This window comes from Beta vulgaris, chromosome 6 (assembly GCF_026745355.1).
Source record: "Beta vulgaris subsp. vulgaris cultivar EL10 chromosome 6, EL10.2, whole genome shotgun sequence".
Lineage (NCBI taxonomy): Eukaryota > Viridiplantae > Streptophyta > Magnoliopsida > Caryophyllales > Amaranthaceae > Beta > Beta vulgaris.
The window spans coordinates 3,022,096-3,035,255 of NC_079207.1; the positions used below are offsets into that span (position 1 = coordinate 3,022,096).

General features: G+C 32.6%; 1 protein-coding gene across 1 annotated transcript; it reads left to right on the plus strand.

The window, feature by feature from the left end:
- The first annotated feature begins 9,067 nt into the window (after nucleotides 1–9,067).
- On the plus strand, nucleotides 9,068–10,033 carry LOC104885372 (zinc finger A20 and AN1 domain-containing stress-associated protein 6-like). The gene has a single exon (XM_010670064.2). It carries the CDS (start codon nucleotides 9,068–9,070, stop codon nucleotides 9,494–9,496), a length of 429 nt encoding a protein of 142 aa, XP_010668366.1. The 3' UTR covers nucleotides 9,497–10,033.
- Nucleotides 10,034–13,160: the final 3,127 nt, after the last annotated feature.

Genomic DNA, 13,160 nt, shown 5'->3' on the forward strand with positions numbered 1-13,160 from the left:
TGTTTTTATTTGAAAATATTTTTTCCTAATACACCCTCATTGCAATAAAGTAATTACTTTTTTGTCCCTATTTTATCATATAGAAAATTGTATCCATATATATTTAATGTTATTGAATGAAATATGGTATCTTTGACCCTTTTCTTCAAATTTTCTCTTTCCTCAATCTCCCTTATTCACTCTCATTGGTTATACATATTTCATTATTTTTTTATTTAAATAGACAAAAGCTTTTATGTTCCTCTTAGATTCTACTTACCTTAATTTCGACAACTAGTGTAGAATTAACTCCTCGGTGGTATGTGTCATCATCTGTGTGACCCCAATGGCAACACTATAATGTGGTGTACACTTTCAATTTTGGGACGTCCCCAATCAATCACGTCTACCACAAAGGAGATTTGGCAGCATATTGATAGCAATGTAGGATCTCTTGTATTTGTGTAATATATATAGAAATTAGAAACTATACTAATTAATTAGGAGTAAATTAAATAATTGTGCCAGAAAAAAGGTACTAATTTATACACAAATCTAAAATGATAAGGTGATTAATCATGTTCATTGTAGATCAATTAGGTAAGGGAGAAAGAAGATGGAAGTTAGGGGTTCAATTTATGATCAAATAAGGTTTGGCCTGGTGATAAAAGTCACTCCACCTATTACCAATTGATTTTAGAATGAAACCCTATAATCCTTGTACGTGGTCAAATTCTCTACTGGTGTAGGTTTGTATTAGGCACAATAAAATTTACTCCCTCCGTTTCATTTTAATCTACACACTTATACTTTTCACGCATGCCAATGTAAAACTTTGAGGACATATATCTTTAATTTTGTATTTGTAAAAATTATAAAAAGTACATATTAATAAAATACATACTAATACGAATCTAACAAGATCCCACATGACTATGTTTTTATTCACGTATAAATCACAAATGAGGGTCAAAGTGCAATTTGTGAATAGTGTAAAATATCAAAGTGTGTAGATTAATATGAAACGGAGGGGGTATTAACTTGTGACTTTAAGATAATGAGATCGATCAAATCTCACGAGCTAGGAACTTCTTTACGGTTAATGCCATGTGTTTCTTTGACATCGTTGAGTCTGAACTGTAAAATTGAATGGATATGCCTGAGATATTTTATATCAGTTCAGTAAAATCCTTTTCCTTACCTACCTAAAAAGGAGTTGGTTCATTATCTTTCCTTTCACCTTGCACTTTGCAGCCTACTTATAACGACTGAATAGTGATATGTAGACACACGCATCTGATTTGAGTCCTGATTAATTAGCATTTGCAACGCATTATATTGTAATTGTCTTATTGATTTAGTTATGTGTATTTGGTGCATTTGTCTCTTTGTTGACCTCCATCTGTTGAACAAAATTCTCAGAACATTTGCTAAGATTTATGTCATACGACCCTTAGTTTTCTTGAATCACGTAGGCCCGAAAAGGTTTATAATGAAGAGCATGCAATGTACTAGCTACACCGTAAGTACGTCAGATAATAGGGAGAATGACATTTTGACGCTTACATTTGTACCTTAATCCTGTATTCTTTTTGTTTGTTAGTCCTATTAAGTCCTTTAAATCTAACCTTGAGGTCTGTCTTGCTTATTGATGTATCTTTGTTTGATGTAACGTCATATATAAACTACAAAAATAACAAAATACTTCAATAGCCACCTTTTTGTATTTTTTGCATAAATGTTTTATGTGAAATTGTGAATGTCATGCATGGTTGTGGCCACGTTATGTGTTTTCCATTTAATTAAAGTATGCTGTGATATTCCCTTAAAAGAAAGTTTGTTGTGATAGATCTATTCAGTTTCTCGTACAATCTCGGGATCCTATATTAAAGTAAATTTTGAAACCCTGAGGAGCAAAAAAAACGTAATTATATAAATATCAAAATAATTTTCTTACATTTAATATTATTTTTTTCCAAACATAATTCAACATATACTACATACAAAGTCTACTTGAAATTTGCAATCCTTCTAGAACCTTTGAAGAAAATTGTCAACCAACTCTTCATAATCAATTTTCTCCAAAATTATACATTATTACAAATAAACGTATTCAACATAATGACAGAAAAAAAATATCACATGACTAACAAAAAAACTTTATGCCACACTAATACATTACCAGTAATCATATACCCAGAAACTAAAGAATAAAATTTTAAATAAGCATGAATTACTATCAAATATTACCCAATAATTAATAAATGAAAATCGAAATATGATAATTGAATAATTCACAGCTCTTGAAAATAATCAGAAAATAGTAATAAAAATAACAAACTTTCATATTATCAAAAAAAAAAAAACTAAATAACAAAAAATTTAGAATTTATAATTTCCTTTCGACTATTAGGAGAAGCCAAAAACATAGAACATAGTCAATTTCATAGAGTTGTCCTTCATGTGAATATGACCATTGATTGAGTAAGATGGTTGCTTATGGTTGAATAATTAAATTACTTCCTATTTATAATTTGAAAATCAAAGAGAAGGAATGTGAAACATAAACTAATCTCACAACTTTTTTTTTCCTCTTTGGAAATTGGGGATTGTAGTTGTAACCAAGAACGAGAGAAGAATTGTAAAATTTGGGAGTCTAGTGTCTGGAGAATAGGAAGAAACGAAGTAGACGAGGTGTCATTAATGAGTTTTGGAAATTCGAAGGGAGCAACGGGCAACCTCTATAGACGTGAAACCCAACTAATTAAAGGAATTAGATTTTTTTTTACTCTAGGCAAACAATATACAATTGGGCCCTTATATTAGGAGGCCAGTCCAATTGCTCACCCTACATAGAATTTTAGCCGGGTCTGGATCTAATAATATTGTTGGGGAGGGGGGGGGAGGAGTAACCTAATTTGTACTAATTATTCAAAATTTATATATTGGATAGATGGGTTTATTATTTTATGTATCCTTCGGTACTAAGAACATATCATATTACTTTCTAGGTATTCCTTTCATCCTAATTGTAGTCTTTCAAAAATAATTCCCTTTGTGGATTTCAAGTATGAGAAATCATATTGGGAAGAAAAGTGTAATAGATATATATTATTATTATTAATTTGGACAAAATAGCATTATTACCCATATTATTATTATAATCAGAATTTTGTAACAACAACTATAAATAGTAACAATATCAATATAGTGTCCCTAAACTTACAATCCTAGATACACCTGAACGATATGATCATTAGTTCGTAGTAGTGGAAGGTGACAAACTAACAAGTAACAACAATGAAAATATGCAATTTCATGATTTCTAAAAGTGTAGAAAAAGTCTAATTATTCCTAATCGATTTAGTTTCAAAAAATTAATTCCTCCATATATACTTATAAAATTTAATTAGTAGATCAAATATATCATCTTAGTTCAAAAAAAATAACTAATTCATGCTACTTATAAAATCTAGTTACAGTATTTCATCAGACCTTGTTTGCGTGACGTCGAGCTTAGCTAATTGAGTAAATTGCCGTTGCTTTCACAGAGTTGCCATGTCCCAGAAAAGTGGTGTGATTGAAGAAAAAAGGTGAAGGATTGAAAGTTGAGCCAAATATCAAAATCTACTTTTTCTAGTTTTCACTCCTCAAAAAGCAAAGTCAGCTAACGCGGTTCTTTCCTCACTGCTTTTTTTTTGGTTCTTTAGGGCAAAACTTTAATGTGTCAAACAAGAAGACAATTCCCCCAAAAGTCTTCGTATTATCAAGGCATTATTATGGTTTAATTAAATATTTCATTAACAGTAATTCCACTTTGGAAGTTTCTTTACATCCCAATTTCATTATCCAAATCACTGTCTAACTTTATTTGGATTCCACATTTTGTTGGTTCGTCTTATTTTTGACAGCTTGTAATTGTAATTGAAGACCAAACTTGATCTTTATTTTTTGGTATTAATTCATTTCTGTATAAAGATGGCAAGGGAGAAAAGTTAGAAATGGTATGTGTTCACTTCAGATGTTTTTGTTTAATCAGGTGTTTTTAGTTTCAAATAATTTTTCTACACGCGGTGGTTGATGGGTTGTTAGTGATTTTTGATGGATTTTAACGCACGGTGGTTCATGTGTATAGAAAGAGAATATTTTGAGAGTATAGAAGTGTTTAAAAAGAGTGAGATCACTGAAGAAATAACTCAAACGGCCCCAACTAAGACTTATAGTCGGAACACCCCAAAGTACGGACCTGGGTGTAATCCGTACCATAATGAAGTCGGTAACCGAAATTCTCACGAGATATAAGTCGAGTGCTAGATATTGGGTAGTCATAGAAGTGTTTTCCTTGATTGTGGTTGAACTTTCAAATAGTTTGTACTTTCTGCAGGCAGTTGATATTGATACTATACCCTACCATTATCTAAATTGGTATTTGATTTCGTCTTGAAACTTGAAGATGAAGCTGAGCTCATTGTTGTTATTGCGGATTTCACTCTTTCAGAAATTAGGGTTCATTTGGGAAGAAAGAGATTTGGGGAGTAAGAGGGAATTTAGGGAAGAAAGTCTTTGTCTTCAGTTGAGAAAGGAGAAAATGAAGGTACATGCCTTTTTTTGTTTAAGTAAAAAAATTAGGGTTAAAAAGGAAGAAAATAAGAAAGGGGCGGAATCTGGTGAGAATTTCGGACAACGAACTCATTCGTAGTACGGACTGCACCTAGGTCTATACTTTGAAGTGTTCTGGCTATAAGCCGTAGTTGGGGCTGTTTGGTGTAACCGAACGATAGTTCAGGCTATTAAGGCCAAATTTGCCATTATTAAAAGTTCATCTACTTTATCATCTTTTTTCATCCATGTTATCTACATTTTATATTTTAACCCAATTTCTAGTTTATCTCTCTCATTTATCAATTCTCTTTCATACTTTTGGACGTCTTCTTTAATTCTCAAAGTGAACTGAACTAAAAACAAACGAAATAATTACATGATTACATCACTCCGATCCTTACCACTAGCCTAGACCTAAGGGATAAGACCTAAGTGGTAAGACTAAATCTATGATGTGTTGAATGTTGACAGCTATACTAATTAGCAATTACCTCAATACTTTACTATTAGGCCCAATCCATAGTAACATTAGATCTATACTACTTATGTTAAATGTTACTAGTGGTAATAGTTGCACACTCGAAATTTGTAAAATCATATTAAGGCTAAAAAATTGAATAATCTCATTAGGTTATCATAATATATAGTACAAATTCTTTTAGAAATTCTACAATAAAAGGAATCCTACTATACATACAATACACCTCTTTAGAAGCTATCTCTTCTATTCATACATAATTACATATCCTCAACAAAGTTGATATGGAGGATGAGGACAATTTCTACTTAGTAATGCAATAATCTCAAATTTGACTTCCGTGTACTCTAGTCTCAAAGGAAAATGAGTTGAAACTTTTGTTACTTCAGCGTTGTGAAGTACAAGCCCAAACCTTTGGCCCAATGCGAAGCATTAATCTTATGGGCTACTTGTCGGGCACTTGAAAAACCTTTGTGGCTCATCAGATTGGGCTACATTTCCGCTTTGGATAAGGTTTTACCATTACATATGAAGCCCAACATGCTAATCTTTAAAATTTCCCAAGCCCATAACCTTTGTGGTTCAAGTGTTCAACTTATGGGAGTTTCTTAACATTGGAAAAGTAGTTTCGGAGCCCCTGCAGGCTGCAGGCTGCAGGTGTCGTGTGGAGAAATTGATAGAATGCAGTATATAGATATAAAACTAGTTTCTTTTGCCGGGCGATGCCTCGGGTCAGTTACAATAAACAAATATGTTATTATTTTTTATTTCATATTTTGTTCTGCTACTTTTTGTAATTTTTAATTTGTCCATTAAGAAATTGAAAAATTCACGTCACGACGTGATAAGTAAAAAAAAAAAAAATTGAGTTTGAAAATAATACCTTAAAAAGAATTGTGGTAAGAGAATATGACATCAAATTCTCTTGGAAGTTACGTAATAAGATTGTTAAAGATGTACTCTCTCCGTTTTTTTCAATTCGTACATTTTTCCTTAAATGGTTGTTTTTTTAAAATTTCTACATTTTTCTTATTTGGCCCACCATAAATTGATACTTTTATATTTTGTTTTCTCTTTTTCGACCCAAAAATACTACTTTTCACGTTTTCTCATTATTTTACATTAAATGGATCAAAAAATACACTCCAATTTGAAAGTGACATGGCATAAATGGTTGTGCATACAACAATGTAGCAATAAAAAAACGGAGGGAGTATATACTTGTTAAGTCTTTTTTTTTTTTTTTTGAATAGTAAAATTAATTCATAAATAAAAAGTCATACGACATCTACATAAGCAATCGAATCAAACAAATACATAAGTTGAATCAAACAAAAATTTCCTTCATAAAAACTACGATCGTCAAACAAATCTTGCAATGTGGAACATCTCCCGCTTATATCGCTGGAAAATACAGCCTTGTTGGAGAGACAATCTAACGATCCCTTGTAGTCGAGAGGATGATTTCCGTCGGATTCATCTAACCGTATTCGAAAAATTGATAACCTTTGAGATCCCGCATAATTCTTCACCAACAAAATAATTTCACGGCAATCCATTAGATCTAGTATCCCGGATTGTAACCTGTAGAAATTCCCCCTCTAAAAGAGGAGAAAAACCCTGTCTTTCGAAGGAGGTCGAAAAACCTTGTCTTTCGAAGGAGATCGAAAAACCTTTTCTTACGAAGTAGATCGAAAACCCTGTCTTTCGAGGGAGAAATTGTTATTGGAAACCTAAAAACAAATAAAAAACCAAAGGTGGGGGCTTTCCAACGGTAAAAACCGATGGAAGCCCCTTTGAAAATCAACAATGGAGGCTAGGGTTTTTGAAAGTAGAGAGGAGAGAGGGGAGAGAGAAAAAAAGGGTATCAAATTCTTTACTTGTTAAGTCTTTTTAGTTAACTACAATTATTACAAGACTTTATCATATTTTATTTCAAATATTAAACAACAAAGTCATAGTGTATTGATGGTTAAGCGCTTACTTTTCATTTCAAAGGTCACGTGTTCGATTCCTTTCGCTAACACATTTTTTTAAGAGTGAGGAGTATACATGAACATAAAGCATTTGCACTAGAAATTTGAGGAGAGTGCCACGTGGCACATAAACGTTCTTTCGCACGCCTTTTAATATATTAGTATAGACTAATTTTTAGGTCCGGATTATGTCCCGGATATTTATATTTTTTATCTATTAGTAATTTAATTTTAAAATGATTACACCATATATCACTTGATGTAGTGGTAAATGTATCTTAATTCTTATTAATAGGTCATTTGTTCCTTTGAACTTCATCTCCTGATTCTTATTCTCGAACAACAACAATAAGTTTTGATTAGCATCAAGAATAATTTATAACACTAAACCATTCATTACGAAGTAGAGGACTCTAATGATCATGGTGAATTTCGAAAAGAGAGATGGAGCAAGGAGATGACTACAAAAAAGAAATCAAATAAGAAAAATAAACATTATGGCTAAAAGTAGGCATTAAATGTCACATTACTAATTACAACACATATCTATAATTTTGTGGAAACTGAAATCACTAAAATATGTTAGATTAGATGGTAAATCTTTGGAAATCCTTACTTACGGTTAGGGGTTTGAGCCCAGGTTTCAGCATATATATATTTTTTTAAATATTGATCACCTGACTTATTGTTGGTTAAGACACGTGGCGAAATTCTAGTGGCAGATTAAAGGTGTCACGTGGCACATAGATGTGTCAAACACGCCTTTTAATATATTTACTAGTATTTGGGTCCGGGCATTGCCTCGGGTTGGTATTGTGTTTTCGAACTTGATATGCATTTTTTTGCATTCCCACAATAATATACTTCCTCCGTCCCAAAATATAGTTCTCATTTCCATTTTGGGTGTCCCAAAATATAGTTTCCATATGTAGTTCCACATTTTTCCGTAATTTGTCTAAAAAAAACTGTGTCCCATCATTTATTTGCTTCTTGAATTTTGTTTTTTCCTTTGTTTATTCAACCAATTAAATGTTAAAACTAATGTTCTTTCATCAATATACTCCATTCTCTTTCCTAAATTCATCATTTCCCATACATCATTTATTTAAATAAACAAAAAATCTTTACTATCCCTCTTACTCTCTTAGATTCTACTTGCATAAATTACCGTGAAAAAAGGAAAATGGGAACTATATTTTGTGACGGAGGGAGTATTAAGAAAAACACAACATTTAAAAGGTTCAAATATAATAATGTGAACACTTAAAGCATGATTAAAAGTTGGTTGAGATGATAATTGTGTTATGTATAATAGCAAGAGGTCACAGGTTCAAATCTTGTTGCAAACTAATTTTACTCTTATTAATTGACATGACTTATGTACACATTGTACAATTCTAATGGTGTTCGTAATCTTCGTATATTCTCGAACTGTTCTAGTATTAGAGTAGGTGAACATCTTGGCTTATTGTTAGTCAGAAATAAGAGGAAGGACCCATTATTATGAACACGGGCTCAGGGTGTGAACATTTGGTTGGAGTATGAGGCCCAATACTATTGATTTCATATAGGGATACTCTTCTTGAATCTTGACTCAAGAAAACGGAGATAGACATCAAGTAAAACATAAATCTAATCTAAAGTCCTAGTCGAAGTGGAATTATGTATTGAGTCCGTACTAGAACACGCATCTTTGGTTGTATTTATTTTGTAATTATGGAAAATATGGGCTACGTGACTAACAATTAACTAGGAAACAATGAAATTACCCTAATGACCCTACGAAAACAAGATTAGCAAGAGAAATCATAAACCAACGTTAAGCTTAAGCCAATTTCCTAATTCGACTCTTAATACGTTTATGTATTTGATTCGGTTTAGATTACCTCATCATTAATAAATAGGCAAACCCCACTAATAGTTTTTTCACTTTTCTCCATCCTAACCAAATCATATTATTCAGTGTCTGCTAAAAAAATATCCCCTACAACCGTTGTAAATCCTATCAAAATTTTCACGTACGAACTCGAAGATGAACACCCAAACAGCTTCCAACGAGCCAATCCTGTGCGCCAATGGATGCGGCTTCTTTGGAACAGCAGCGACGATGAATCTATGCTCAAAGTGTTACAAAGACCACGTCGTGAACGTGAAGAAGGATTCTGATATAGATGAGTTGGAGGAGGAGATGAGCTTAATTTCATTAGAAGGGAAAGAAAAAGAGATATATATTATGGACTACATTGAGGCTGAGAAAAAGGAGAGTGATATACCCAAGTGTTGGTTCTGTAGGAAGAAGCTTGGATTGGTGTCATTTAGCTGTAAATGTCGGAGAAATTTCTGTAAGTCTCATAGGTACCCTGAAGATCATCAGTGCAACTATAATTATAAGGTTCTTGGAAGACTTGCAATTGCTAAGGATAACCCTCGTGTTGGAGCTGAGAAGTTGCACAAGATCTGATGCTTTTGTTTTAGAGACATGAAAATTTACAGATTCTTTCTTTTTTTTTGTGTAATTTTTAGTTTCTTTTTTGTTTAATAAGATGTGATTTTCCTTTGAGTTCTTTTGTTATCGATGGAAATTAGCAATATTAATTCATGCTTTGTAGGTATCAATGGCTAAAGAGTAATTTTTACTATTAATATCTGTTTATTACTTTATTATTAATATCTTTAATTATTCATTGATAATGATCACAAAAAGTTATTCAAAAAATATACTTCGTATTTTGAGATTAACTAATAATATTGTACGTAATAACAGTTTTTATATATTACCAAAAGAAAATCGGTGTATCTTATAAAGTGCATATATGTATACTTAGCACTACATACACGATACACACCAAGTAGTACTTGTTCTAGTGGTAGAGGCACTTTGAGGGTTGGGATTCCACTTACCCTTTCCCCTTACTCCCAAGTGCCTGACCCATTAAGACCCGAGCAATATCCGAGCCACTTCTTCGTTCTTACCCAAGAAAAAAACTACGTACATACACGATGCACCAAGCTAAGTTTATGACATGTCAAATTAAAATTAAGTGTGATGAAGTTAGATAGATTAAGATACAAATTCTTATTTTTTCTTCGAGATGTAGATATTGGAGTATTGTTGTTCAATCACTTGTATTTTGAGATATAATTATCAAGTTGTTTGTAGGCCTGGCAAAAGTCGACCCAACCTGACAACCTGACCCGAACCCGACCCAAAATTAGCGGGTTTGGGTTGAGATTTTCACCCCGAAATATTAAATGGGTCGACCTGAACCCGACCTGAAAGTTAAATGGGTCAGGTTCAGGTCGAATTTTCAGACCTGAAAATGACCCGCTTGACCTGATTTGTAAATGGGTCAAAATCAGGTCGGGTCAACCCGTATAACCTAACCCGAATAATTAAACTAAAAATTAATTTGTCTAGCCCAAAGAATTTGGGCCCAAAAAATATGAACTATCTAAAACTAATATCAGCCAAAAAAACGACGCTAACCCTAAAAAAATGAACATCCACTCTCTGATATCTCTCTCTCACACACAGAGTCTCAGTCTAAGACTCTAAGTTCCTAAACGGCTATCCCTAAATTTCTCTCTCACTCTCTCTCTCTCTCTCTCTCTCTCACTTTCTTCTTTGCTGCCGGCGCCGACGCTCGTCTTCCACCGCAACAATTCGCTGCTCCGATCCGTCGTCTTCGTTGGTCTTCGGTTTTCTTCGTCTTCTTCGTTGGTTTTCTTCGTCTTCTTCAACATTCAGGTATTCTTTTTTGTCAATTTTTATTTCTTTTTTTCTTTCTTTTTTTTCTGCTATTTTTTAAGCTATTTTTTTCGTTTTTTTTCTGCTATTTCATTTCGTTTTTTATGCTATTTTTACTTCATATTTTTCTGCCATTTTATTTTATTACGTTTTTTTTTTGCTATTTCATTTCGTTTTTTATGCTATTGTATTTCGTTTATTTTTTCTTCTATTTTATTTCGTTTTTTCTGCTAATTCATTTAGTTTTTTTTATGCTATTTTTATTTCATTTTTTTTTCTGCCATTTTATTTTATTACGTTTTGTTTTTTTCTGCTATCTCCTTTCGTTTTTATGCTATTTTATTCGTTTTATTTTTCTTCTATTTCATTTCGTTTTTTATGCCATTTTATTTCATTTTTTATGCTATTTTATTTCATTTTTCTTTCTGTTTTTTCATTTTGTTTTTTATGCTATTTTTTTCCTGCTATTTCATCTCGTTTTCTATGCTATTTTATTTCATTTTTTTCTGCCATTTTATTTCGTTTTTTCTGCTATGTTAAATGTTCTGTATTTTTTTTTATTCTTCTGTTTTCTTATTTGTTAAATGTTCTGTTTTTTTATTCTTCCGTTTTCCTATCTTTTCTACTATATTTATTTATTTGTTTACTTTGGTTTCCAGCTTAATATGGTTGGTGAAGACTTTAAGGAGCAAATTGAGCTCTCATCAGAGGCAGAGGAGGAGATTTGTAGCAAAAATGGATCCACAAATTAATCTCTTCTTATTTGCTTTGTTTTTTAATCTGAATTTTTTAAATGTGTAGCGTTTGTTTGAGTTGTGGTCTTGATAACTTGTGAACTTGTGTAACTCTAAAGCATTAAGGATTTGGTTTGTAATATTTTTAAGTATGAACTTGTGTAACTCTAAATCTGAATTATATGTGTTGTACTATTATTGCCAAGTATGAACTTCGTTAGCTAAGTCTATTGAAATTTCATTGAACTATGCAATTGTTTTGAATGTAAAAAAAATCAGGTTATATGGGTTGGGTCAACCTGAAAAAATCGGGTCAAACAGGTTCAGGTTGACCCATTTGCAACCCGTTTTTAAAAAATTCAGGTCAAACAGATCAGGTCAGGTTGACCCGATAATTTTCAGATCAGGTTAGGGTTGGTAATATTGACCCGAAAATATAAAACAGATCAGGTTCAGGTTAGGGGTTCTTAACCCGATTTTTCTTGACCCGAACACAAACCCGACCCAACCCGACCCGATTGACAGGCCTAGTTGTTTGGTTCCTTTCTGCACTTACACTACTTGCCTCTTTAAGTCAAAATGTTTAAAGTGAATATGAGAAGAGTAAAAAAAAAAAAAAAAAAACTTGTGATTTTTAACATTTGGACTTTTAAGAGTATAACCGAAGTATTTTTTTTTTTTTTGAAGGGAATAACCAAAGCATCTTGAAAGAAACTTTTATTGTTAAAATATCACCTTTTTTTTTAATACTAAGGGTGAGTTTATCCCTCAGACCCAAACCCAACCTTCAGACTGTGCCACATCATCTTTCCACTAATTTTTATCTACTTTTTATTCTTCAGACTCACTCCAGACTCATTCCAGTTTTACACTTTATCCCTCAGACTCACTCCAAACTCTCTACCAAAAGTTGAACATATTAGACTCACCAAAGTCTGCGCTGAGACTCGGTGCTCCAGACTATCGATATTCTTGCTCTAAGGGCCCAATTTATGAGATTAGAACAGGGCTTCCGAAATATTTAAGACGCTGGTGCTTCCTAATTGGTACAACATATTTAATCCAACCTTTTTACTTCCTACATGTACGATTAGAAATAGCAAAGTTGCAATTCTTAGTATCCAACTCCAATGCACTTTCAGTTTTAGCTCCACTTCCAATTAGAATCAATTTAGCAGTTTCCACCATTTGGACATACTAACTTTGCACCCTAGCCAATTTTCTGCAGGCTTTTTTGTGAAGCTTCTCATCACATTTCCTAAATTCAACTGCCCTCTCCAGAAATCTAAAGCAACTCCACTAGTTACTTGGAAGTCCTAACTTGTAATTTTTCAAAAGTTAGAGCTAGTAGCTTTATTGTTGGAGACAAATTTAGCTTGTTGCTTTGTGAAGCCAAGTAGCTCCACAAAGCTACTTGCTTTGTCAATTTTTTGTGGGCCCCACTTTTACTTTTCTCTTTCATATTTTACTTTCCAATACACTTTCTCTATATTGTTGATATGGTGATGACATTGTAGCTTGGGAATGTTGTAGTTTGAAAATATGATGTGGCATACAAAGCTACAACTACTTGTAGCTTGCCATTGTGGGTGCTCTAATATGCCTCCGCTTAGATTTGAATTGTACTAGAAAAAAATACCAAT